This window comes from Eublepharis macularius, chromosome 5 (assembly GCF_028583425.1).
Source record: "Eublepharis macularius isolate TG4126 chromosome 5, MPM_Emac_v1.0, whole genome shotgun sequence".
In the NCBI taxonomy this organism is placed as follows: domain Eukaryota; kingdom Metazoa; phylum Chordata; class Lepidosauria; order Squamata; family Eublepharidae; genus Eublepharis; species Eublepharis macularius.
The window spans coordinates 2,191,188-2,218,997 of record NC_072794.1 but is presented as its reverse complement, the minus strand read 5'-3'; the positions used below and the strand labels follow the sequence as shown (position 1 = coordinate 2,218,997).

Below are 27,810 nucleotides of genomic sequence, written 5' to 3'. Positions count from 1 at the left end.
ATGCTGAAGAAGGGCTGGGTGTCTTTTAAGACATGTACAGGAGTATAAAGCCAGGCTACCTGCAGTTCTCTCTTTTGTCTTTTGAAGGGTGTGTTAAAATGCCTGTTCTGAAGGGCTTTGGGCTGCTCTAATGTACCCCAAGGGGCTTCCCATGTTCAAGGATTCTTGTTCTGTTTGTAAAATATATAGCTTTAAATACAAATGTCTGCAAGTGGCCATATTCGTTCTCCCCACTTCTCAGATGGTTATCTGCCATAGCAGCTATATCAATCAATACCTGCCTGTTCCCAAAAAGACTAGATGCAGGGGGAAAGGTAGAGAATGGAGTTGGGTTTGTTGCTGTTAGCTCCAGTGTCCTGCTGGAGTAAAGCTTCGTGTATCTTCCCTTTGCTGGTGTTCTTCCTGGGAAGTGGGTGTGTTGGCAGAGGCTGGAAGGGCGATCCCCTTGCTTTTGCATTCCCTGGGCTGCTGTAGTTAAATCTGATGTGGAGCATCCTCTTAAGAGTCTTTGTGCAAGTGCAGCTGTAAAATTTCTTAACTATTTTTGGGTTTCTTTCAGGACTGCCTGGACAGATCCTTCAGAGCAGAAGTCTACAGCTGCCCAGCATGTCGTAATGATCTTGGCACAAACTACGGAATGGAAGTTAACCAACCACTGCAGACTCTTCTAAATCAGCTCTTCCCAGGGTACGGCAATGGACGGTGACTCCAAAAAGCACTTCTCATTTCCTGTGCCCCTCATTCAAAAAACTTTTAAATGGTGTTTTGGTGGGGCTTTATTTAAGTAGCCTTTTCAGAAACGCTTCTGTCCCCCTTGCTTCCTTTCTGCCCCCTGCCAACCATAAAGGTTGAGGAACCTATTTGTGTGAATGCTTTCTTAAGGAAAAATTAAAACCTTGATGTGAGCACAGGCTAGGAATTTACAAATTGTTGTGTATGTGCTACTAGATAGGACAGAGTTCAGTTCTTAATGGGGTGAGGTTTGCTTTTTTTAAAAAAAACGCAGTACACAGCTTGGTTGCTAGAACAATCCCTTGAAGCCTATGGATTTTGGCCATAAGATTATATTTTAAAAAATATTTTTGACAGCATTTTGATACTTTTTTTGTGAAATCAACTTTTCTGCTTAGGTCCTGCCACTTAGGTAATTTGAGAACTCCCTGTTTCCCCGTTTTGTATCCCATTGTTGAAATATCTTCTCGATTAATTGTCTTAAGAGCATTAGTGTAAAATTTACTACCTCAGTCTCTGCATATACCAGACCAGGTGCTCCCTTTCCCCTGGAGTGACCTAAGGGAAAACAAATGAAAGCCATTTGGAAGTGCCTTTTGGGATCTTTTTAGTTTTGCTGAAAGACTGAACTTTGATCTGTTTTAAAAAAGAAAAAAAAGAGAAAGCTCTGACATTTTTCTGAACTGCCATCAAGATTTTGTTCTTGGGATGATGAAATGGAACACTGTAGCTCTCTAGATCATTAGTGGTGCATCCAGCTATGTAACTTTTCTACTATCACATGAATTCTGCTAATTCTGAATCTTTTTAGATATGTAACTAGTATTGTATTTTTATATGGAACGAATGTATAAGAATGGGTCAGTACCAAAACTGAACAGTTCAATACCTCAGCATAAAACAGGGATACTACTAGCATCACTTTTTACATTGGACAGACTGGAACAAATGTATATTTTTACCAGGTGTGTTTTAGCATTTTTACAAATATATAATATTGTTTGAGAAAGTAACTTTTAATCTTGCTGAATACTGCCATACTTTTTGTATAATGCGCAAACTGACGTTCTCAAAATAAAAGACATTTTTCATATAAGAGAAAGTGTGTACCTTTTTCTTTTAAAGAAATTCTGAAATCCCACTTCCAATTAGACCTAAATGGATGGGAAACTTTTTAAGTGTCAGCCCCATGCTCCTCTCTTGGCCCAGGTTTGAAGTTGGCCAGTTTGGTGTAGTGGTTAAGAGTGCGGGACTCTAATTTAGAGAACCAGGTTTGATGCCTCACTCCTCCACTTGAAGCCAGCTGGGTGACCTTGGGTCAGTCACAGCTCTCTCAGAGCTCTCTCAGCCCCACCCACCTCACAGGGTGTTTTGTTGTGGGGATAATACTGTACTATGTAAACCACTCTTGAGTGTTAAGTCATCCTGAAGGGCGGTATATAAATTGAATGTTATAATTATATTATTAACTTGAATGCTGGAGACAGAGAGTGTTTATGTCAGAGTATCCTGGTGATAAATGGAGGAAAACCTGTTCACACTCCAGAATTTTCAAAGGCAAATGAATATTAGAATACTTTGTTCTTGATTATGTGGCTTGTTCTTGTGAGATTGACTGTGGAGGAGTCTTTTCATGATCCAGTCCAGAAAGTCAGTAAGACTTGCAGAGGAAACACTCGGGTTTCAAAGGCCAGGAGCAGAAGCAGTTTGAATTTTGCTGCCTGGTACTGATGGATTTTTTAAAATATTTCCCTTAATGGATGCACATTGATTATCCTTGTGGGTCTTACCAATGCACGGGAGGCTTCTTGACATGTGGGAATTCCATCACGCTGGTTTTACTTGGATGTAGAGTTTGGTGTCTGGGCTCCACTTTAGGTGCACCCAAGGGCTTGGAGATGCCCAGTTGTCTGAAAAAGTTGTATGAAAAACTGCTTTGGTTTCAAAAGTGGTTTCTTCACTTGGCAGTGGAGGATTTTGAATAGCAAAGTAAGCAGCCAAATAAGCAAAGTCCCCTGTGGTTACAGACCTAGTTTGCATGGTAGCAATACTGTAAGGAGTTAACTATGTTAGTCTGTTACTGGTGTCTAGTGGTACCTTAAAGATTAGCAAGACTTTATTGCATTATAAAGTTTTATGGGTTGGAGCCCATGCTGAAATAAATGCTGAATGCTGAAATATGAAATAAATACAAATGCTGAAATAAAATCTTTTTAAAAGTTCTATGTACCTCATATTTATGATGGGTAGTTTCTAGCTCCAGCTCTTATTTTAGCAGTTTTTATCTCTTGTAAGTTTGTTTTGGATTTGTGCTCCTTTCTCTGTAACAAATACTTAAAAACTCTTTTTAGCTTTGCTTTGGTGGTGCTTCAAAGTCTCACATTTGGTATGGTCGATAGTCTATGTACCTTTCTCTCCCTCCAGCAGTGGCATAGTTTTTCACAGGATTTGCAACCAATCTGCCATAAATTAATATGCAATATACCCCCACTTAAACTAGAGACTGAACTCTGAAAAATCGTTGGGAGAGGTGTGCCTTATTTAGATCTTTAGTTTTTGCAACAAATGTTTTCAAGCTCTGGCAGTTCTTTGTGGCCAAGTAAGCAAAAAGAGGTAACCTGCGCAGTGAATGTGCCTATGCAGCGTTGGTTCCGGGTTTACCGTTTCTTCCCTTGTCCCTACCCAGCTTCTACCATTGGCCTGCCTCTTCACGCCCCCCCCCTTGTGGGAATGCACTTTTAAAAAATGTATGTATACGGGAGGGCTGAGAAGACGGGCCCCTATGGTTCCTGCCTGCAACCTAGCCGCCCCCTCCCCCGTCTCCTCGCTTTGCCCCCAGGCCAGCAGGGACGGGCGGCCCTCCCCAGCCCGATTGGCGCACGGGGCTCCGCAGCCCCCTCCCCTCCCCGTGCGTTGCTGCGGTCTCGGCGGCTGTGCACGTCCTCACGTAGGCGCTGCTTTGCAATTCTCGCAGCAGCAAAGGGTGTGCGGCCCCACCCCCTCTCCACTTCCGCCCAATCAACAAAGCGCTACAATTACACGGGAAGTAGGGAGGCTCTAGAGCGAGCGGGGCGGGTCTTCCCTCGCCGTCCTTCTTCTATTGGCTGCTCGGAGACTGGCAAGAGGCGGGGCGTAGGTAGCCGGCCGATCCGCGCTCTCAGGCCGGAGCGGAAGAGGATGTGGAGGGGGCAGCGTATTGGTGAGGGGAAAGGAGGCGGGCCCTGCCCTAGTAGCGCTCGCTCGATTGGTGGAGGGGAGAGGTCGGCGCAGGGGCAAGTCGGGGTGGCCTGGTTGGCTCCTCGGGAGGTAGGAGCGGCAGCGCGAAGGGCCAGTGGGGAGCCGGGAAGCTGGGCGGGGGCGGGGCCGCGCGGGGGATCGGCAGTTGGAGGAGGCAGAAATTGGCAACGGCCGCTGAGTGGGCGCCTCTACCCGACGGAGGCCGCAGAGGCGGAAGGCAGCCGGAGCCGGAGCGCCAGGCCGCGGCCGGGTGAGGCGACGGCGCGGGTGGCCGCTTGTTTACCCCGGGCAGGAATCTCGGGGGGGGGGAAGGGGAGGAAGCGGCGACGACGAAGAGGCCCTTCACGTGACGGGGGGGGCTGAGGGGGCGGGGCGGGCGCTGAGCCCTTCCCCTCCCCTCCCCTCCCCCGCTCGGCAGGGGCCTGAGCCCGGGGGGGGGCGCCCGGGGGCTTCGCTCCTCCCGGCGGGCGAGGGTGGGGCCGGGGAGAGGCCGGGCCCTGCGCTGGGGCCGAGGCGGGCGGGGCTGCCGGAGCGAGGCCTGGGGGGGGGGGCGTTCCTGCGCGCGCCCCCGAGCCCGGGACCCCTTCGGCGGGGGGCAGTTGTGCAGGGCACACACACACACACACGCCTGGCTGCCTGGCCACGCTGGGCTGTTTGTGCGTATTTGTTCGCTGTCTTTGTGGTCCGCCTGTCTCGTTGAGCCTCGAGGCGGGTTGCTCAGCGTAAGTCAGTAATAGCCCCTGGCCGGTTCGAGAAAGTGTCGAATGAGCCATGGACGGGGACTCCCGAAATCTGAAGGGACACGTTAGTCAAGATACTGAGTGTGGCGGATACGAGGAAGAATGATGGTGTGACAGGAGTAGAAAACAAGAACAGTCGGCGAATGCATGCAGCCACCCGATAGTACATCCTGTACTCAGCGGTATACTCTGCAGCCATTTCTCTTTCTAAACCATTTCCTGAGCTGTTGTGCCGTAGTATAGCGCTGTTAGCTTTAGAGGAAAGATCTCAACACCTCCATTTTGCCTCGCTTGGGGAATGACAACGGTGCGAGGGCTTCCCTGACCTCCTCAGGCAGGCGAGGTGGGGGCCACAACAGAGAGCGCACGTGTGCAGGCGCTCCTCGGCCTAATGGAGTCAGAGAGCTGGAAAGATTCTTCATGGGCTCGAAGTAGGACCTGACATGTATTGGTACTGTGTTGAAGTGCTGTGTTTTTACCAATTTAAATATTTTGCCATTCTACTGGCACGCTCTGGGTGGCTAATAATCAATTTTACAAAATTTAGTTTATTCAAATCTAACAAAATGCTAAGAAAAAGAGGAAAATCTTAATCATGGTCATAATTGTCTAGGAAGGTTCTCCTGACAATGTAGTTCAAGAATTTAAAGGAAATGATAAAGACCTTCCTAGTTTTACTGATTTTTTTCTACTGAATTATTTACGCTGTTAAAATGGTTTCCGGAATGGTCCTCCACTGTTCCATTTGTTTTAGTTGCTGTTCATTTTTAATTTGTAAGTTGTTTTAGAGTTTTCCTTTAATAGAAAAAAGTCTGTTTTCCCTTAAAAAAATGACTCTATGTGATGTTGCTTTTCCATGTTAAAAAAAGGATATGATTTACAAATGTACTCAATAGAATGAAAAAAAAACCCATTTCTGATTAGTGGCGTTAAAGTGAATAATTAGTGAACAATTTAGTGATGTTGTAAGAATAAGATATTTGTTTGTTCATAACTTGGATGTTTTATAAAGGGGGAGATTCTCTGATTTTTTTTTGTGAATGGGCAGGACTGGAGGCTGAGAGAGTCTTAACACTGAGAGAGGTATAGTGAGGGAGTCATGTTTTAAAACAGAAAAGCCAGCTCTTCAGATGTCATAATCTTCTGTTGAATAGGAGAGGTATCATTGGGATGTTAGAAAGCCTGCCTTGGGGTATGCTGAAGTGGTGAGGCAGAAAAGCTGTTTTTAGGTTGATTAGAAGAGAAACACAGGACATACTGAGTTGAAGGACAGATTTCTGAGGTTCATAATATGAAACATGAGAATATGTAGAGATGGAATTTGCAGAATTGCAAACTGGGTTCTATAAGAAGTTGCAGGGGCAAGGAAAACTTCCTTAGGACCGCAGCCTGTGAAACTGTGTGTATTTGCTGTGATCTTTCTTGAGCATTATCCCTGAACTGTAGCTTTCATGCATTTGATCTGACTGCTAGGGCTTGTGGTTAAGTGCACTTGAAATTACTCCTCTGACCCTGAACCTGAGCAGGACAGCGAATAGGAGAATTGGGGAGTAGGTGCTTCATGGTGTGAGCCTCCTCTGATCCTTATTTCCCTACTAGCACTGTTCAAAGGCCGTGTACACTGTTAGAGCCTCTGCCTTTTTGTGGCTGAAAAAGTCTGCATGTATATGCATGTCAGCGAGTGATCAGGATTGTAGGAAGTACTTTTCCTCATCCTAATTAATCTCCCTGCCATGATTCTTTTAGCTTTAGGCTAGTTCAAGAGAGACAATATGTTTAGTGGTTAGAGTTGCTGGTCTAGGAGCCAGAAGCCTTTTTTTCCTGCACTGGCCTTTACTGTTGGTTCTGGCGTCATACTACATCATTTATCTCCAGAGTTCTGCATGCATGATCAAAATACCCTGATTCAGTCTCCAAACTGCTTCCTAGACTATTTTGTGGTCTGCACAGTGAAAAGCTGCATCAGCTGCAGATTCAATTTTCCATTGGATTTCTGTGATTTTTCTCCCTGTGCACATACCCCAATGTTTTTTGAAGTTCAGGATGCTTTCTTTGGTATGAGACTGGGTCCTGACCCTGCCTTTCGCTCTCCCCTGATGGGTTGAACAGCAATCAATTCAGTTTTTTCTTTTAATTTTTTTAAAGAAGTGTGTTGCAACATTGGTGCATTAAAAGAAAAACTTGCAATTTTCTTAAGCCAACAGCTGCAATATGCCAAAGAGAAATTTTAAGAATGGACTAAAAAAGTATGTTGTGTGCGCATGCTTACCTTGTCAGTAAGAAGTAAATCCCTTTTTTAATTTTTAGCATACAACATTTAACATGTAAAACCTTAATAAATATTCAACGGTTAAACTGGAGCTCTATTTACAAAAATCATTATAGTAATCCCATATTGAGAGGCAAATGCTTTAGAGAGTTTAATAAAATACAGAGTCCATGCATTTTTTCAGTAGAGCGATCTCTGATGATCTATACTTTAAGATGTGGTCAAAATATGGAAACCATTTTTCTAGGAAAGTTGGTTGAAAAGTTGGACTGACATTTACTGTTAATGGTCTGCTATTTTGTCCATTGCTATCATATCCCAGATTTTGTTTTTCCATTCTGTTATAGTTGATATTTTGTTAGATTTCCACATCTGCGCTATCCAGAATTTAGGTGCTGTCAATAGGAATGCTGGATATTCTTTTCCAGGAGCCGTTATTGAAGAGTTGTTCCAGACATTTAACAGTATTACTTCAGGCTTGTTTGTGATAGTGTTGCCAGTTATTTCTATTGTTTTTATTCCAGAAGGTTTGAATTTTTGTACATGACCCCCAGCAACGCAAAAAGGTACCTGTCATTCCACATCCTTTCCAGCATCTCAAGTCATTTTATAGTAATGCAGATTTAATGGTGTGAGATACCATCTAGTGGTTAGTTTGACTGTCTGCAGGCTGATATTTATTAATTTGGAGGAATAAATATTTGAAGTCCAGATTGATTCCCATTGTTTTTGATGTGTTGTTGTATTACAGTCTTTTTGCCATTTTTTCCTTTTTAATTTTTTTAAATAACAATTTTGCAACCTTGCATTTCATCAGCTGATCAACTGAAGAAACTGATGAGTCCTCAACTGATCAACTGAGGAAATAGCCCGCAGCAGAAATGCTGCTTTTTTTTAATGCAGAAAAAATAAACAGACACCAGCTTGACTCCTTCAAGTGTGGAATTAGAGGCCCAAAGCAGATCCAGTCCTTGTGGATCAAATACCCAGAAAACCCAGTGTAAGTGTGCATGTGGAAAACACCATGGATTCATTCTGCTTTGAAGCTCTCTGGGGGATCTTGGTCCAGTCACTGCCCCTCAACTTCTTCGACAGCAGGGTTGATATAGGAGGATAAAATAGGGAAGGGAGAACTGTGTATACAACATTGAGCTTCTTAGTGGAAAGAGTAAAGAAATTCCTAGCTAGACAGAGGCCTTAAAAGATTTTAGCATCCTGGATTATGAAAAGGGGGAGTATAATTGGGGTTGAGGGATTTGCACCACCTCCAACCCAAATTCCATCCTCCATGATATAAACTGCCAGAGGCTCAGGTGAAGCAATCCATCCCCCAGTCTTCCTTTATTCTTCTGGTTCACCTTTGAACTGCACGACTGAGTGCCTCACTAGGATCGGAGAGACCCAGATTTGAATCCCCACTCTGCCTTAGAAGCTTGGGGGACTTTGGGCCAGTCATACACTCTCAGCTTAATCTGCCTCAGAGGGTTGTTGTGAGAATAAAAAGGCAGGAGAACAGTATGACGTTAATAAATTGTGTTAATTCTGAAATTACAGAGGGCAGTGATCATGTTTTGTGCTCGTCAAGCTGTTTTTAATTTTTTTAAATTGCAAACTGATATTTTTGTGTGTGTCTTGGAATCCTCTGACTGCAGAAATATTCCATCTGCTCTTGTCAGGCTTTTGAGCACCAAACTTACCTCTAGATATGTGTTCCACAGTCTCAGCCATTTTATTTCACTCCCTTATCTTGGGGTATGGTTGTCTTCTGGATAGTTGTTGAACTTGTATATTTGGCTGGTATGTGGGAATGTATGTGATATGGTTGGTTTTTAATTTGTGCAAGGGCAGTATGGAAGTCCAGGAAACTGTTAGCATGAGGTGAATATTTGAGTAGTGTGTGTGTTGTGTTGCACACATGTGGGCATGGGGCAATTATTATTTGTCTCTATAGCAGTAGTCTTCAGTCTTTGTAAATCCAGGACCAGCTTTTAATCCCCTCTTGCGGTGTGGGATCCACCTCTAGCTTTCTTCATCCCTGTTTCTCAAACATACACTTCTCTGTTCAGTTTTCATTTTCCACCTTTCCCTGCTCCTTTCTCTGTCCATTTTCTTTCCTTCCTTTTTCTGTCTACTTTTTTTCTTTTTCTTCTTTGTTCAGATATGTACAATGCTTCAGAGACTTTTAAAGAACAGATTTTTTTTTTAAAAAAAGAGATGGTGGCACTAATACTCTTGTGGCCCATCTTAAGTCAATTCATGACTCACTTGCCGAAAAGCTGTGCTCTAATTGTATTGATTTGCTACTGTCATATGGATAATTCAGTGTTTCTTGTGGGGAAGATTCCTGTTTGTCTGTGGGTAGTTTGGTAGGGTCAGTGGTCTTTTCTACAATGAGGAGGGAATTCATTTTTTTTTTTTGTGTAGTGAGAAATTGGGTAGTTCAAGAAATTGTGGACCTATGGTTCTCCAGAGGTCTAAGTATACAGAGGGAAGACAGGGATATCTTGAGATATCTTGTTCACACCAGTGCAGAGTTGGTGGTTAGCGACGTCATGCTGGCTGAAGGTGTTCTGAATCTCCTGCCCCTGCCCAGGGCACTGACCCCGTTCTCTTCATACTAACTAGATAATTTTGGATATAATACAGATAATATTTTGAGTACTGAAGGATTATTCTCCTATTAGAGGAATAGAAAGCTCTTTTTGTTCATTTGTTTGGGAGCCTTGTTTCATGCATTATATATTATTTCTCTGAGGAAGGGGCAGGAGGCTACAACATGTGTTTTCTACAGGTTTCTAAGGTTTAAGCTTTCCTGCAAGTGGACTACTTTGGAATCTTCTGGTGATGTTTCTCTATCAGATGGAAGAGATATACAACTTCAAGACATTTTACATTAATGAACATTTTCCAGGGGTTTTTTGGGTGAGGAAAAATGGAAATTTTGAGAAATATTGAAAAAGTGGTATATTCTTAATGAATCTAAGTTTATTTTACAACTTTTAAGGAGACACAAGCGTATTACGAATATCGTCACACATAAAATTGAAGTATCTGAGGCTCATGAGGCAGGATTCGGCTGTCCTCCTCCTAAACTGAGGTGTTTGTGTGGGGGGAGTAGAGGTGTCCCCCACCCCCAAATGAGCAGGACAGTGGAGGAGGCATTTCAGACTTTGCAACCCCGATTTGGACCGTTCTTGGGGTTGGAGGGATTAAGGCTTGTGGCCCAGCAGGTGGAGGGTGTGTGGATGGAATTTCTTGTTTTACAGTGTCAGAGAGTTTAGGACTGGCTGCAGCAATAAGTTTTGCATGGCTTTGGAAGAGAAAGTTGATCCTTCTGTGTGGTTTATTAAAGATAAAATTACAGCATTTCAGAAATCATATGACAACACGGTTTTAATGAAAGGAATATGCCTTCTGTTTCTTAAGACTTATCACTGTAAAATGTTATTTTGAAGACAAAATGAGGTCTGAACTGAGATGGTATATTATCTCTGCAAATCTTAATGCCATGAATGTGTATCTGCACATTCTTTCACTCTGTTTATGCATTATTTGCATTAAAACTATTTTTTTAATCACCAGTTAGGGAAGATTGTGTAGTAATTGATAATGCTTACTCCTACGTTGCGGGGAGTTTTATTGAAACTCTGTCACTGGGCATAGTTTCTCTTCATGAGCTCTGACTCCAGTTCTATCAGAAAAAAATGGGCCCGGAGTGGCAGTTGATGGAATGGTGAGTTGGTGTTTGTCAGCAAAGATGCCTGGGCTCATCATTTCTTTCAGTGGTGCATGTTGGGAGCTTTACCTGGGTGTACTTGTCGGCTGCCCAAGGCACGCTTACCCTGCATGCTAGAGAGAGATGCTGGCGATATGGGCGTTGATGCTGTGGGGATCTGAGGGGAGGGTATCAAGGAGTTCTACTTTGAGCCCCTGTCTCATCCCTAGTGAGCGGGCGCCTCTCTGGTGTATCTGTATCAGGTGCCTTGCACTTGGATTTCCAGGTACTGTACTGTATTGAAGTTGAGATTCCTGGTGGACATTGACATTTGGAATTTCGTGCTTTTTCTTGCTGACTGTGTTGAAGAAGTACCTCCTTGCCCAAATCTTGTGTGCTCATACTTGGGGGCAGAGTGTTATCGTCCCATTTCTCACATCAAGATACATGAGATCTCTTGTGGGGGAAGGTCTCTGCTGGGTCTTATATATTTCTACTGGTGTGCCATAGCTGGCTGCAGTGTTAGCTGAAATCCTGTCCTACTGAAGGGGTATATATTGTGGGTAGTCTGGGGTTCTCTGTACTCCCAACAGGAAAGTTTAAAAAGATGCCATCTTTTTTGTTGGTTTAATGTTGCATTGCAAAGGATGGGAACAAGGCCCAGCCTAGCACTGAATCTCCTAAAGCTTTTGTTGTGCTCATTCCCCCCCCCCCCCCCGCATTGTTCAGGAAGTGTTGCTGTAGAAAAGTTCTGACATTGTTAGGCTTGCCAGTTTAAATCTCTCATCCATTCTCATAACCTGGTTATCACTAGAGATGTAACATTTAATGGAGATTTTGAAGCCATTGGAAAATGGAAAAATATGGGGAAATTGAAATATGCAGTACTTACTTGCTATCAAATTACTTGCTGCCTTTACTGATTGAACAACATATGTTCAGTGCTGTAGGTGTCTACAGTATGAGTGTTTTTTAAAGTGCTCCTCTAGTGGAAAAAAGTCCTCAGACTCATGCTGTACATTTTGAGTGTTAAGACCCTTACCTTCAGAAGCATTTTATTCATTCTGAAAGTGAAAATATTTTATAGCTCCCCCAAGTTTTCCAGGGTCATAGGTCCAGAGGAGTTAGCCACGTTAGTCTGTAGTCGCAAAATAGTAGAGTCCAGTAGCACCTTTAAGACTAACCAACTTTATTGTAGCAGAAGCTTTCGAGAACCACAGTTGTTGCATCTGATGAAGAGAGCTGTGGTTCTCGAAAGTTTGTGCTACAATAAAGTTGGTTAGTCTTAAAGGTGCTACTGGACTCTTTACTATTTCCCAAGTTTTCCAATTTTTTTCTCTGGAAATTTTGAAAAAAGTCTTCGATCTCCTCCCCCCCCCCCTTGCATTCATCTCTCTTTCAGAAACAGAAAAACCATTAGAGACATAGCATAGGCTGATTGGGAGCACACTGAAAAAAATCTTTACAGTGGTTCACAGATCAATGCTTGGTGAAGGTGTGAGATGTAATGTGATGTTCAGCTCCCTAAGAATTTAAAATGATTCTTATTTTCAGATAAAATGTTAGGTCCTAAAAATCTGACAAGAGTGGAATCCTAGTTTAGATTCCTAGTTCTAGGGGAAAGGGAGTGGTTGTGGAAAATATTAAGTAGGGTGCTTGGAGTTCATGCTTTTGTTAGATAGCTTTAAAAAGTGATTACAGAGATTCACGGACAATAGGTGTAGCAATGGCTACTGGCCATGATGACTAGAGGCAGTAAACCTCTAAATAACAATGCCAGGAGCCACCCTAAGGGGGAAGGTCTTAGCCCTCTGTGCCTTGTTTTTTGGGCTTCCAGGGCAACAGGTTTGTCATTGTGTGAAACAAGGTGCTGGAGTGGATGGACCTCTGGTATGATCCAGCAGGGCCACATGTTTGTTTATGTGGGCATCTGGTTGGCTTTTGTGGGAAATGAGATGCTGAACTAGGAAGCACCATTGGTTAATACAGCAGGGATATTCTTATGGTTGTGTACAAAAATGTCCCAAAATATTTTTCTAACTTCTTACGCAGATGAAACTTAGTACTGAAATTCTTTTAAGATGCTGACATGTATTTAAAACCATGTATTTCAGCCTTCCTTTTATTTAAAAACTAGTGAGGATTGAGTTTTTAAAGCATTTTTGTATTGATATTAAAATGTGGAGTTATGTTCAAAATGGAAAATAATTCTTTCGAAACCCATTGCTCCATGAGCTATTGGAGATTAGAAATTGCTGGCTGGCCAGTCACGGGTGTTCTAAATGACTAGTGGTACGCTTAATGAAGCAATTATTGCAGTTTCCTATTCTTGCCCTGTTCAGTACTCCTTATCAGACTGAGCGCCAATCAGGGATATGTTCAGGTTACATTGAGCAACTTGCACAGCAGTTGAGCATGTTTGCAATTTTTGTATGTATTCTTGCTCTTTGAATTTGGTGAATGCAGCATGCTTCAGACCAAGCTGCCTGTACATCACTGCTTGTGCAAGTAGTAAAATCAGGTTTTGAAAGCATTTCATGCTCATCTTCTAGAGGAAATTCTTGTTTGCTATAAACAAATGTGTTTTACAACTCTGCTTAGAGTACGTTCTCACATGCCTTTGATGCTCATTTCAATGCTTTATTAATATGGTTCATTTTTATGCAGTTTTTATGCAGTTTTTCTTTGCTGCACACTGCCCCGTACCCCTGATAGAGAGGCAGGAGAGCATTAAAGACTAAATGAATACTGTAGCCATAAAGTTCTGCCCCTTTATGCACATTCCAGTATGAGACACTACACTGTAACTTTTGTCTTGTTTCAGCAATCTCATGCAGACTGATCAGGCATCTAAACACAGGATCTAAAATAACCCGAAAATTCAGTCAGTGGGTGCTTCCTGGCGTGCAGTGCACAACACATCTCATATTTAATCTACATTTTAAGCAAATATGCATACTTAAATCCTCATGCGAAGAACAAGAAAGGACAGTGCTATGTCTAGTCACACGGTTATTTTGGCTGCTAGCCATTAAAGCTACAATTTAGAACTTGCTTAAATGAAAGTACAGCATCTTTTCTGAGAAGGCAAACAGTTAATGTCTACCATTTTTATAATATCTGGTTTACAGATAAGTGCAACATTTACTGGCTAGCAGTTTACTAGCCTGTGTGCTTGCACAGAGTCTGTGGCTCACAGGAATACATGAACAGTATGCCTGGAAGGGATTGTTATTGAGGTTTGCTGTTCAGTAAAATGTAGTTTGATGAATAAATGGTTGGACACAAATCTGGGACTCTCGGGTTCAAATCCAACCTCTGTCCTAAACTGATGGTGTGACTTTGGACGATTAGCAGTCTCTGATAAGTTGCTATAAAAAGGCATCAGAATCACAAGGTGTTTATGAGGTAATTGAAATAAAGATCCTAAAGTATCTTGCAGATGAGATTAGGGATAAAATAAATGCTTAATAGAAAAAGTAAATGAGAATTTTCCTTAATTTTGAAAAGCTTTTGCATCTTTAGTCTGGATATTCCTTTAGTGGCTGCCTACATTGATTTACACAATGTAAATGCCCCATAAATGGCTTGGTTAATTGGTTTGAAAGAGTAGCTAGTTTATTGTCTTCATGAAGAACTTAATAGAGGTCAGCTTCCCTTTAAGCTCAGTTGTTTAAACAATTGGTGTTGTGTTAGCCCATCTGAGAAAATTTTTCTTTTTGCTTGAGCTACAGTTGAACTGGGAACAAGAAACATGGGACAGTACCTTAGCATTTCCTTAATGGCCAGTAAATTATGTAGTCTGTTCTTATGTGGAAATTAGGATATTCTTTTTAAGAATCCTAAGAATCCCAACTAGGCTGCCCCTGTGCCCCCACCTTTTCTTTCAAAACAGAGGAACGTTTCCTCATAGCAGAGAGAAATTGTGAAAACATGAAGACACGAAGTAGGAAAATTCTGGCAATGGAGGTGGCATGCTGGCCAATCAACTAGTCAGATATTGTCAATTGACTACCCTGTTGTTTGGTCAAATATTTGTTTGAAACTTTCTAGCCTCCCATTTAGCCTAAAGGGTTTTGAGGATAGATCTCAACCCAGTTCAATAGAATCTGCAATAATATGCTAACAACCCACTCCAAACGTATACAATTACAAGAATAATATGCCTATAGTATCAGCAACTGGTTTAACTAAAAACGTTTTGAAGGAGCATTAAAAGAAAGAAGCAGATCAGCATTGCTGGCTCCAAAATTGAAACAAAGTAATAATCCTTAAACATAAAAAGCAAACCATGTTGCCGATGTCTTGCTTCTTATCCCCATGCAGGCACAGTACGCGAGGATAAGAAGCGAGTTGGGGGCAAAATGTTTGCCTCCTCGCTGCCTCCTTGGGGCCTCCAGAGGCCCGGAAAGGCCCAGCACAGCTGAGCAAAGGCACAGGGCTGTGGTGCCGGGCCTTCCCACTGCCTCGGAGCTTCCAGAGGCCTGGGAAGCAATGGGAAGACCTGGCACCACGCTCAGAAAGGACCTGCATAGCAGCAGAAGACATGGCACCGCAGCTCCGGGCCTTCCTGCCACCTCGGGGCCCAGTGTGGCCCAGCCCAGTGGCCTGCTGTGGCCTGCTGTGGTGTGGGGCTGCCTGGCCCATTGTGGCACGGGGCCACCCATCCCACTGCAGTGTGGGTGGCCTGGCCTCGTGGCCCACTGTGGCATGGGGTGGCTTGGCCTGGTGCCCGCTGCTAGAGCCTGTTGTATTGCGTCACAATGGGCTCTGATGCTAGTGCTTTTAAACAGAGGTTTAAAAGGTTAAATAAATTTAATCAGATAATTATTTTAAGAAGACTCAGGTTTAAATGAGCAGTAGTGCACCAAACCAAAAAAAGGTGGTAAAAGTAAAGAACAAAACCAATCTGAAAAGAAACTGAACAAGAACTAGTTAGTCAACAGATGTCTTAGTGTGGTGCTGAAACCTCACCAGAGCTAGCATCAGGCAAGCAACTGGGGGTGGACATTGCACAAGTGGGTGCCACAAATGAGAAGGCCCTGCTTGGCCACCTCACTTCCATTAGTGATGTCAGACAATTCAGGGCCTGGGACGCAGACCTGAATTGACAGGTAGGCGTGTGAGGAAGTAAGCAGTCTTTCAGATAGCCTTGTCCCAGGATGTTCAGAGCTTTAATAGTTGAAACCAGCACCTTAAATGATAAAACGTTGTCTGAAGCTACTGCCTGTGCAGTGATGGCATCAAACTGAGGAAGACGTCCTTGAACGTGGCAGGACTGAGTTCTTCTTTGACCATCTCCCTGCAGTAGGCAGAGGCAGACTTAGTGGCACAGCAACATTTTTTCTAATGGTCACTCCAGTGATCTGCATACAGGAATAGGAAAACAAGCAGTTGTTATTAGCCAGATTCACCGCTGAAGGAAATGAGGAGTGCCCCCTTCTGTGCGATATGGTGTTTGTTGTTTAAAGTTTCTACGAGAGATTTTATTGGGGTCAAGTTGATGTTTTAAAAATACTTTACTATTGTAGACAATAATAATTATTTATATAAAATATATCTGCCCATAGACCTTAAACTCCAAGGCAGCTAACAAACAAGTTGCAAGCATGTGATAATATAGCAGTCCATCAACAAGATAAAAACACGGCCAAATCAGTTTATACTCTACTGTCTTCTGAAATAAAACATTTTCCACATCTTCCTGAATGCAGGAAAGAAAGGCACCCTCTGGCAAGTCATTCTGAAGTACTGGGCCTGCAAGAGAGAAGCCCAGAACTTAACTCTTGCTGGGTGGTCAGTCCATCACAGAAACAAGGCTGCTTGAAGCATGCGAAAGGCATGTCGGGACTGTGGGGAGACAAGGGCCCTGGGCCAGGAAGGGCTTGAAAGGTAACAAAAGGAGCATTTTGCATTGGGCCCTGAAGCAAATAGGTAACCAGTGCAGTTGACTAGGGATGTGTGCTTCGGGTGTCCGATTTGGGTAAAATACCTGAATCGGACCCTATTTGTAAAGATTCGGGATTCCCGAATCGGGGCCAGCATGATGGTCCCGATTTGGGATTCCCAAATCAGAGCTTCCACAAAGCATTTGGGTTGCTTTGGAAGCTTTGGGGCAACTTTAAAGGGCCCCTTGAAAGCAGCAGTTCCCTTTAAAGTATCAGCTGTTAGGCGGCTGGGGGAGTCCCCCCAGGGACCTTCCCTTACAAGCTGGCAGGGCCATTTAAACTATCAGCCGGCAGGCAGCAGGAGGGGATTCCCCCCCAGCCGCCTAACAGCTGATAGTTTAAAGGGACTTGCCCTTTAAACTCCACTGTCCTGTGGGCCTGCAGGGCAGCGGAGGAAGCCTAAAAGGGCCCTCCTGCCCTTCAAATGACCTCCACGGCTGTCATTTGAGGGGCAGGAGGGCCCTTTTCAGCCTCCTTTGCTGCCCACTCTGCAGTGGAGGAAGCCTAAAAGGGCCCTCCCGTCCCTCAAATGACAGCTGTGGCTGTCATTTGAAGTGCAGGAGGGCCCTTTTTGGCTTCTTCTGCTGCCCCGCGCGGCAGTGGAGGAAGCCAAAAAGGGTCCTCCAGCCTCTCAAATGACAGCTGTGGCTGTCATTTGAGGGGCAGGAGGGCCCTTTGCAGCCTTCTGCCCTGCCCTGCGGGGCTGCAGGGCAGCAGAGGTAGCCAAAAAGAGCCCTTTCCACCCCTCAAATGGTAGCTGCGGCTGCCATTTGAGGGGGCGGAAAGGGCATTTTTTCCCTTCTCCTCTGCTGCAGGTCTGCAAGGCAGGGGAGGAGGCCTTTACCACCCGTCCCCAACATCAAAGGTAAGGTAAGTGGGGGGCTGGGGTGGGGGCTAGGGCTATGGGGGTGGGGGTTGGGCTGTTTAAAGGGCCCTGCTGCCTGCAAGAAAGGGCTCTTTAAACTATCAGCTGGCAGGTGGCTGGGCGGGATCCCCCCTGCCGCCTGCCAGCTGATAGTTTAAAGGGACCTGTTCTTAAACCGGCAGGGGGGCTGATGGGTGTTGGGGGTGGGGGTGCTGGGAGAAAACCCAGCCTCCTGAGTCACTTTGGAATGCTCTGAATCTTTATGGAGCATTCCAAAGCGATTCAAACACCCAAATCTGAAGTGGCTTGCCGCTTCGGGTTTTGGGTGTTCCCGAATGTGTTTCCTGCTTTGGGTAAACCCGAAGCAGGAAACCCGAATATTTTTGGGCTTTACACCCCTACAGTTGACACAGCACTTTCCCAGTGTTTTCATTGTCTACTGAAAGCTGCTTGGCTAGAGGAATTTTAGAGCTGAAATTGTGGGTTATATGCTTGTGTCTGTATAGTGATTGCTGCTGTATTTGGTTGATTTTTATGCTGTTTGCTAGTCCCAATAATCTCATATAGCAATGCTGGGACTTCAGGAAATGTAATAATAATGCTTGTTACGCTGCCTCTGTAGCCAGCGTTAACTGGGCTCACAGCAGCCTGGGACTTGTGATCCTAGTCTCCCTCAGTAGTTTTTCTGTGGTTACACCCCACATTTCAGGAAGCAGGATGCCAGACTGTGAATATAGGATGAAAATATACAACACTCTTGATCTCTCCTGCTGGTGTCGCCTGTTCACTGGTTAGAAAACACTGCTGTGTAATTTGAGTGTCTCCTTGTGTGCTCTTTTATTAAGGTGTGTAACTCATTCTCTGTTTAGCTAACGAGGCATGAAAGTTAATTTTGTTAATTGCTAGTGACACTTTGATCACACTGACAAATCTGATGATGTGTTCAGTGTCCGTGCTGATTAAACTATGAGGCCTATACATTCATAGCTCTGCATTGGAAGGTATGCTGGAGATACCAATATCCCCTACTTGTACACAAGGTTGTTCAAAACTCCAAGTATGTTGCTTGTCTAAAAGGAAAAACCAAGATGCTGGTGAGAAGTCTCCCACCTCTCTGCTCTCGACAACGTATATACGTTTTTTAAAAGGCCAGATAATTCTGAAATCTGTGTCCCAGACTATGCTGATCTATAACGAAATTTCTGTTTTCTTTGAGGATAAGAATGTAGATAAAGTTTCTCCAGTTTAAAGTATGGAAGTCTGTTTCAGGCATAATCACTTGTACTTTTAATTGAGGAAAGTTCATTAAGATAAGTTTATTTTGAGATGCCGTCTTTTCTATTCTGCATAAAATTGCTGAGGGAAGTGTTAAATTATCAATTTATATTTATGTCATTAATATTCCGCCTTTCTCACTGAGATGCAAGGCGGATTACATAATGTGGGATTAGTACAATCAGCGGCAAGGACAAGGGTAGGCATTTCCATATAGTGTCAAGAACATTTCCATAAACAATGTCATAGCATGGGTGGTGAGCAGATTTATGTTCGCCTGCGGAGACTTATGGATCCAATTGGCTTCCAGAATGCCCTGCGGGATCCGATGCCCCCTGGCGGTTTGTTGGATGAGCTGGTGGGGGACTGGTATGACCATCTCTCAAAAGCCATCGACGAAATCACTCCCTGTCACCCTCTCCGTCCCCGCGTCAGACTGGCTCCCTGGGACTTGGAGGAGCTATGTCAGATGAAGCGGAAACTGAGACGATTAGAGCGAGTGTGGCGGCGGAATCGGGGCGAAGAGGTGAGAACATCTTGTAGAGCATTTATGAAAGACTATGAGGTGGCTGTGAAGGCGACAAAGAAGGAATACTTTGCCGCCTCCACAGCGTCTGCAAGCTCACGCCCGGCAAAATTGTTCCAGGTAGTTGGGTCCTTGGTTTCCCTATTGCAGGGAGACCGTCAAATTGGACATTCGGCTATTAGCTGTAGGGCTTTGGGGAGCTTTTTTGCAGATAAAATCTCGTCCCTCCATCATGATCTGCTGGCCACGATTGATACAGTAAGGGAACTGGAGGCCCCTTGGCCGCCTTCTGGCCCATTTTTGGATCACTTCAGCCTGGTGTCCCGGGAAGAGGTGGACAGGATCCTGTGGCTGGTGAGGCCCACTACGTGCTCCCTGGACCTCTGCCCGTCATGGCTGGTGAAAGCCAGTGCCGATGGGTTGGGGGCCCAATTGGAGGTCATTATTAATACATCATTGAGCTTCGGGGTTTTTCTCGGGGCGCTAAAGGAAGCCATAGTGAGTCCTCTTTTGAAAAAACATCTTTGGACCCCACTGACCCTTCCCGTTACCTCCCGGTATCGAACCTCCCGTTCTTGGGAAAGGTGATTGAGTGGGCGGTGGGGGATCAGCTACAGGTGTTCGTGGAAGAGACCTCTGTCCTGGACCCATGCCAGTCCGGATTCTATTTGGGTCATGGAGCGGAGACAGTGTTGGTTGCCCTCACGGACGATCTCCGAAGGCACCTGGATTGGGGCGGGTCGGCGCTGCTCATCATGCAGCATTCAACACAGTCGACCATGAGTTGTTGGCCCACCACCTTGCCAGTGTGGGGATTTGTGGGACGGCCTTGCAATGGCTTGTCTCTTTTCTCCATAGTCAGGGACAGAGGGTGGCGCTGGGGGACTGTCTGCATGCCAACCGTTGGAGTGCGGCATCCCACAGGTGGCGATACTCTCTCCCCTGTTGTTCAATCTTTATATGCGCCCCCTCCCCCAGTTGGTGCGGAGTTTCGGACTGGGTTGTCATCAATATGCAGATGACACCCAGTTGTATCTGTTGATAGGTGGCTGACTCTGCCCGACACCCTGTTGAGAGCTCTGGAGGCTGTGTCTGAATGGGTAGAACAGAGCCGGCTGAAGTTGAATCCTGTGAAGACGGAGGTCCTGTACTTGAGCCGTGGACTGTCGGAGGCAGGGATCCTTCTCCCGACCTTTGTGGGGGCACCACTTGTGCCCGTACCATTGGTTAGGAGTTTGGGTGTGATTCTGGATTCCAAATTGTCTATGGAGGACCAGATCATGGCTGTGGCTCGGGTGGCCTTTTTCCACCTTCGGCAGGCCCCGGCAACTGGCACCCTACCTCTCAGCCCATGACAGTGATCCATGCAACGGTAACCTCCAGGTTAGACTACTGTAACTCGCTCTACGCAGGGCTGCCCTCGGGCTTGATCCGGAAACTTCCAACGGGTCCAGAACGCTGCTGCGTGTGTCCTGACTGGAGCTTCGTGTAGGACACACATTACGCCTATCTTGAAGCATCTCCACTGGCTCCCAGTAGAATTCTGGATCCGGTTTAAGGTGTTGGTTTTGACCTATAAAGCCCTAAACGGACTGGGACCAGCATACCTAAAGGACCGTCTCTCCCTGTATGTGCCCCAGAGAGCACTTCATTCAACCGGAAAACATCTACTGGTGGTCCCTGGCCATAGGGAGGCTCGGCTGGCCTCTACCAGGGCCAGGGCCTTTTCGGTCCTGGCCCCAACCTGGTGGAACTCTCTGTCTGAGGACACTCGGGCCCGCCAGGATCTTGTATCATTTAGGTGGGCCTGTAAGACAGAGATGTTCCACCAGGCATATGGTAGAGGCTAATTTTTAGCCCATCATTGCCGAGCCTTCCACTGGTCTCCCTCTACAAGGGGTATGGAGAGTCCACTCTTGCTGGTTGCCCCAAAAGGGGCACAGTATTTTATCTGTTTTTTTAATTGATTTTAAGTTGTATTTTAACCAATGTTGTGCCTCGCCCTGAGCCCGCTTGTGGGGAGGGCGGGTTAAAAATAAAATAAATAAATAGGGTAAATGAATACAAGTTTACAAAGACATAATATTGGCAAGGATCCAATATGGGGTTGAAGAATTATTGAAAGAGAACATAATCAATTCTAGGACTTACATTAAACAACATGAAGCACAGGTAGTATATAGAAGTACATATTTAAAGCAACAGATAATATGCAAGGCAACATAGTGGTGAAGTCTATAGTCCCTAACTCATTAGAGAGACATCTGGGGCCCCTTTCCTACAATACCACCCTCTTAGCTGAGAAAAAGGCCTTTTTGAATAATTCAGTTTTGCATTGTTTGCGGAAACCCAGGAGTGTGTGTGTGGTGGGGTCTCCTGACCTCCTCAGGCATGCCATTCCGTAGGGTAGGGGCCACCACAGAGAAATCCCGTGTACGGGCTGCTGTTGATTTTGCCCATGTATAGGCTGGCACCCGCAAGAGACCCTGTTTAGATGAGCGAAGTTGCTGTGGAGGGACATAGGGAGGGAGGCAGTCCCGTAGGTCTGCTGGACCAAGGCCGTGAAGAGCTTTGTGTGTAATAACCAGTACCTTGAACTGAGCACAGTAACTGATAGGTAGTCAATGGAGTGACTGTAGAATGGGAGTGATGTTCAAGCTCTTGCTTGCTCCTGATAATAGTCGAGCTGCAGCATTTTGCACCAATTGGAGCCTCCTAATTAACTTAGATGGGAGGCCAATGTATAATGCATTACAATAGTCTTGAAGTTACTATAGCTTGGATCTAGGTGGCCAGGTTGGTTGTGTCGAGAGAAGAAGCCATTTTCCAGGCTAGAGTGAGATTGTAGTAAGCATTTTTTGCAGCTACCTTAACTTGTTTTTCTAGTAGTAGCGCTGGATCCAGTATAACCCCAAAGCTCTTAATTGAGTCTGCAAGGTCAAACGAATTCCATTAGAAGTGGGGTGCAATGTTTTTCAAGATCTCTGACTTCCAAACAAGTATCACTTTAGTCTTGTCTCTTTTCAATTTTAATATGTTATTTTTCAGCCATTTCAGTACGTCTGTCAGGCAGCTATCTACATCCTGTGTGGACCTGGATAGTGAGATACAGAGTTGAGTATTATCTGCATATTGATGACATCCAACTCTATAGCTGTGAATGAGATCTCCTAAAGGATTTACGTTGAGGTTTAATAACATAGGAGATAAAATTGCGCCCTGTGGAACCCTGTAGGATTGTTCCCATTCTGGAGATAGCTGATCTCCGATGGCAACCCTTTGAGTCCATTCCATGAGAAACAATTTAAACCAGTCCAAAGCACATCCTTTGATGCCCACTTCAGTTTCTAAATGCCTCAGCAGGATGGCATGGTCTACTGTGTCAAAGGCTGCAGACAGATCCAGGAGGAGCAATAAGGAGGCATGGCCTTTGTCTATATTCAGACAGAGATCATCCACTAATGCTACTAGTGCTGTCTCTGTCCCATGCCCTGGTCTGAATCCAGACTGGAAAGGGTCTAGAGCGCTAGAGTTTTCCAAGACCTGGAACTGGTCAGGTACTGCTCTCTCACTTTGCCCAGGAAGGGCAGATTAGAGACTGGACGATAATTGGCCACATCAGTTTTTTCTAGAGCTGTTTTTTTAAATTATCGGACGGATAACTGCCTGTTTGAGTGACTGGGGGAAGGTGTCCTGAGTTAGCGATTGATTTACAATAGATCTCAGTGGTTCACTTATGTGATCTCTACTTGATTTTAACAGCCAAGATGGGCAAGGATTAAGTGCACAAGTAGTGGCTTTCATAGACGCCAGGATCCTGTTAAGGGCTGTCAGTGTAATTGGTTCAAAGGAGTCCAAATATAGGCCAGATGGTGTATTAAGCATTTCTTCTATCTTGTTTGTATTGCAGCCAGCATCTAGATCAGAGCGTATTTGTGCTATTTTATCAGTGAAAAACTTAGCAAAGGCCTCACAGCTAATTGTCTTTTCTTTGGTCTGTAAAGGTTCAGATTTAGGGTTTAGAAGGTGTCTAGATACCCTGAACAATTGAGATGGTCGTGAACTAGCCAACACAATGGATGTCGAGAAGTAATGTTTCTTTGCAGCTTTCATTTCCGCTTCATAGATCCTTCAGTGTGTTCTGTAGCAAGTTCTATCAGTTTCTGTGCGTGTTTTATGCCAGTGTCTTTCTAGACGGTTTCCAGCCCTCTTCAGGTCAGCCAGCTCCATGGTAAACCTTGGTGCCGGCTTCCGTCCTAAAGGTCAGAGGGGTCGACAAGGAACAATGGTGTCAATAGCTTTAAGGAGCTTTGCGTTCCACGCTCCTACAGCATCTTCTGTGGAGCATGTGTCTGAATTCTAAAATCCCCCAAGGCATTTTGGAATCTGGAAGTTTCTATGAGCCTTTGTGGGTGAATCATTTTAACTGGACCCCCTATTTTGTGGGATGTTGGGGCTGTATTCACTTTTGCCTTCAGCAGATGATGGTCTGACCATGGTTTAGGCCAAACCTCCAATGTTGAAACAAGGTTTTCTTTTAAAGGCTCAGTGCAAAGTATTAAGTTTAGTGTGTGGCCTCTTTCATGTGTAGGGCCTGACACTATTTGAGAGAGGCCCAGAGTTGCCAGGGAAGCTATAAATTCCGGAGCCGGGCCTGAGCTGGGCCATCTTTTAGCCCTCTGGTGCATCCAAGGCAGCTCACAACAATGATAGAAGCTGCTTAAAAATGTTAACTCTCCTAAATCACAAAGAACACAATAAAAACACTAGGAAAATGTAACTGGCAACATTCAGTCAGTCCAAAGGCCTGGAATAGAACTGAGTTCATTTTTTTGGGGTGCATTGTTGATAAAACATTGGAATGGGTACATTAGAGGTGCTTGAAGATGCCCTAGTAATTCTGTTCCAGTCTTGAGAAGTGAAGCTCTCCAGAGCTTCATTCACCTGAAGTGGGCATATTTGTTCTCCCTTTGAGGAAAGGAGGACCTCTTGATGGGTGATTCCCACCCTCCATTCAGGGAGGCAGGAACAAGTTTTCGATTTCCAGTCTTCCTAGTGGGAGTCGTCACCCTTTCTTTCAGCTTCATTCCTACCGCGACAGGGAGAGCAGCTTCGTCTGAGCGCTGCCTTGCCTTTCAACTATTTTTCTTTCTTCACTTCTACTTTCCAGAACCTGATTCTGGCCTTGTTTGCTCCTTTCTACTCTCCCTCCTTGTTATTCTCTTCCTCTCTGCACACCTGGTAGAAGGTTTGCAGAGGAAGCTTTCTCCTTCCTTTGGCCACAGCCGACCGTTTCATGGCAAGACAGAATCGTGGACCAGCAGAATGTGCTCTTCCATCACAATGGATTCCTCTCCAAAGGAGAATTGGAAGCCCCCCTCACCGCCGTTTCCCAGCAACAACCCTGGAAACATTGGGGCATACCATGAGGAAGCCGCAGCTGCGGCCACTCATATCACAAAGAGCCCGGAAACGCAGAAGGCGCTATTCCTCCCTGAGCAAAGGAAGCAGGACAGCCATTTCCCGCCTTGCCAATGAGGGCAGTATTGCCAACCAGCTGTAAGGTGGCTGTGGATTTCTCCACATCCCTAAGCCAGTCTAGTGGTGTAAGACCCAGTGCCGGACAGCCAAATTGGTCTGAAATTCAACAGTCATCTGTGCTTCCAGAGCCCATGGTGAATGCAGGAGGGCTACTCATGAGTAATGTGATGGATTGGGACCCGCAGTAGTGCCTCAGGAATTCCTAAATGGCATTAGGCAGACTATTAAAAAAATAGCTAGCTTATTTTAGCTCAGAAAGCCGCGGCAGCCGTTTCTGGCCTTGCCAAAGCTGGCAACCTTGCCGACAGACCAGGAGGCGGCTGCGGGGTGGTTTCTCCCATCCAAAGCAAGTCAATGGGCGCAGCATCCACCAAGAGCGTCAAATATCAACGGCTCCAGAGTCCAGGGCTGATGATGGTCTACTTGTGAGTAATGCAGTTGGATGAGGCACTGCGATGCTACCCCAGATTCCCTAAACTTGATTACATAAACTGAGACTGCCATTTTTTCTCAGAATGCTGAGGGAAGAGACTGCCCGCCCCCCCCTCTGGTTCTTCCTCCAAGCCCCCCATCCCCCAAACAGGGAACTATGGAAGAGGCAATTTCTTACAAGGGGAATCCTAGCTGGCTCTCTAAGGCAGCTAGAAAGGAAGCCTGTACCAGAAAAAGAAAGGGAAACTGAAACTTAAGCAGATAGTGAAGTTTTTTCTCCCTGTTGGTTCCATATATGCCCTTTCTTCCTCCAGGGAATGGGGCCTGCTCTCCCCAGGGTTCTCAGTCTCTTTTAATCAGCACAGAGTAACTTTATTCAGTAGAAACAAGAAAAGAGCACAAGGCCTAGCAAGGCCTTCGCTTGCAGGCCTTCAGCCAGCTCATGCAGACATGAGAAAACCCTGGACTGGAGTGGAACTGCTCCAGTTTTTAGTATCTTGGGACCAACATGAAACAGACCCCACGGCATTACAGTTGCCTATGCTGAGAGAGAGCTCTCCCTGCAATTTTGTTTATCCTGTCTCTGGAATCTTTCTTGTATGACACCATTTTTAACAAGAGACAGTTTGTGTATTGGCTGGAGTGTTGGGCTGGGATCTGGGAGATCCAAAGTCTCGTGCCATTCTGCCTGGGAGGCTTGCCTGTGGCCTTGGGCCCATTGCATTCTCTAGGTGTGGCCTGCCTTGTGGGTTTGTTGTGTGGATAGAATGGAAAGGTATGAAATGTTGTATCCACCTTGGAGCCCCCACTGGGGCTGAAAGCTGGGGTTTAGATAAACACAACCACCCTTCTTCTTAGAAAGGGTGCCCCAGGGCAAGGAGTCCTTGATGCACAAACTTTCATGGAAATGGCTACTTGTAGGGCCTCTGCTGTAACTCTTAGCAAATGTATTCTTCGTTCCAGTGGTCATCACTATTGTTGCTTAAGGATCTGCAGATTAAATAGCACTTCATCTCTGTTTCACTGTCTGTAGGCAGCAGATGCTATAAACTGTTAGTGTGTGAGGACCAGAATTCTCTGTTGCAATTTTTCCTCTGAACTACTGATCAACAGGTCATTATGACCTCTCTGCCATCCCCTTGAAGAAAGCATGAAACGTGTTTAATCCTATGCTAGAGCATAAAGGATATGGGCCAAAGTGCTATGAATTGAGGCCATTCACCTCTAATAGCAGATTGCATCCTTGTACGAAAAATTAAAATTCCAGTGGCTCCCTAAGAACTAACATTTATTTGCTATATGTTTTGGGGAGTTCAGTTTACTTTTTCAGATGTCTGTGTGTTTCATAGTGACTGTTGCTGTGATTTCACAGAGACTCTGAATTCTTCAGTCCAAATAGACAGCATTCTTGTTACAGGTAAGTGCATCCCTCCTTTCTCATGCCTCCACTCCCCTGGGACAAGAGTAAAAGGAATATACTCCATGTTCTTCACAGTGCCAAAAAAAAGGGGGTTGGAGGTGATACTAGACTTAAAATATTCAGCAAGTTCATCAAACTGAGGCATCTCAGATTGGAGATGATGAGATCCATCACAGAATCCCTACTAATGGAGGGCCCATAGCTCAGTGGCGGAGCACTTGCCTTGCATACAGAAGATCCCAGGTTCAGCCCCTGGCGTCTGTTGTTCATGGATCTCAGGGCTGACCTACACCGAAGGAGTACCTTACTTCACTAGATCTAATGGAAGCATATCTCCACATTCCGATCTTGTCCGGGCACAGAAGACTCCTCTATTTCTGTGCAAGGGGACTCCATCGACAGTTCAGAGTACTACCATTTGGCATCTCCATGGCACCGAGGACCTTTCCAAAGAATTTGATCAACCCAGTGTGAAGCTAAGGGAGAAAAAGCATTAATCTACACACTTACCTGGACAACTTGCTGATCAGGTTAAGCTCTGCATGCCTACAAGCTTACAGTTCCTGATCAATTTACAGAGCTCTTTATAATCCAAACAGTAACTAAAACATTTGGGAGCCCTATTAGACACAACACACAATTGTTTGTTCCTAACTGAAGCAGTGGCAAAGAAGAGAAAGGAGATGTCACAAGTGATCATCAAGGCCAGGTATTTATTGATGACATTTGTGAAACTGATGAGTCTATTGATTCCGAGTATCGATGCCATCCAGTGAGGTTGACTACATACAAAACCCTTACAGACTTCTGAGACCCTTCCAACTACAAATTATGAACAAGAAAGATCTTTCCATTCAGTTCCCCTTCACAATAAAAATAAATAAAATGATGATAATTTTTTTAAAAGCCTCTTATGGTGGGCAACTGTGACAGGCCTTCTGCAATTAAAGCAACACTGCATTCCGGTAATGGAACAGGTTCCATAGTCTATCCGGATGGGGAGCTGCTCTAGAAGATCCACCAGTGCAAGGTTGAGAGTCCAGCAATGAGATGAGACCCTCTGTCAACCTACTGGAGCTTCGGGCAATTTGTCTAGCCCTACTACACTTC

The 27,810-nt window shown here is 45.0% G+C and overlaps 2 protein-coding genes across 7 annotated transcripts in view; both read left to right on the top strand.

Annotated features, from left to right (window-relative positions):
• Window positions 1-1,805, top strand: part of LOC129330871 (E3 ubiquitin-protein ligase UHRF1-like) — an 83,038-nt gene extending 81,233 nt beyond the window's left edge. For both annotated transcript variants that reach the window (XM_054981114.1, XM_054981113.1), the window contains exon 17: window positions 560-1,805. In XM_054981114.1, the coding sequence (XP_054837089.1) occupies window positions 560-706 (147 nt within the window). In that variant the 3' untranslated portion in view covers window positions 707-1,805. The remainder of the gene's footprint in view (window positions 1-559) is intronic.
• Window positions 1,806-4,130: 2,325 nt separating this feature from the next.
• LOC129330874 (lysine-specific demethylase 4B-like) overlaps window positions 4,131-27,810 on the top strand; it is an 81,118-nt gene continuing 57,438 nt past the window's right edge. For all 5 annotated transcript variants that reach the window (XR_008597081.1, XM_054981122.1, XM_054981120.1 and 2 more), the window contains exon 1: window positions 4,131-4,219. The gene's annotated coding sequence lies outside the window, so the exon portion shown is untranslated. The remainder of the gene's footprint in view (window positions 4,220-27,810) is intronic.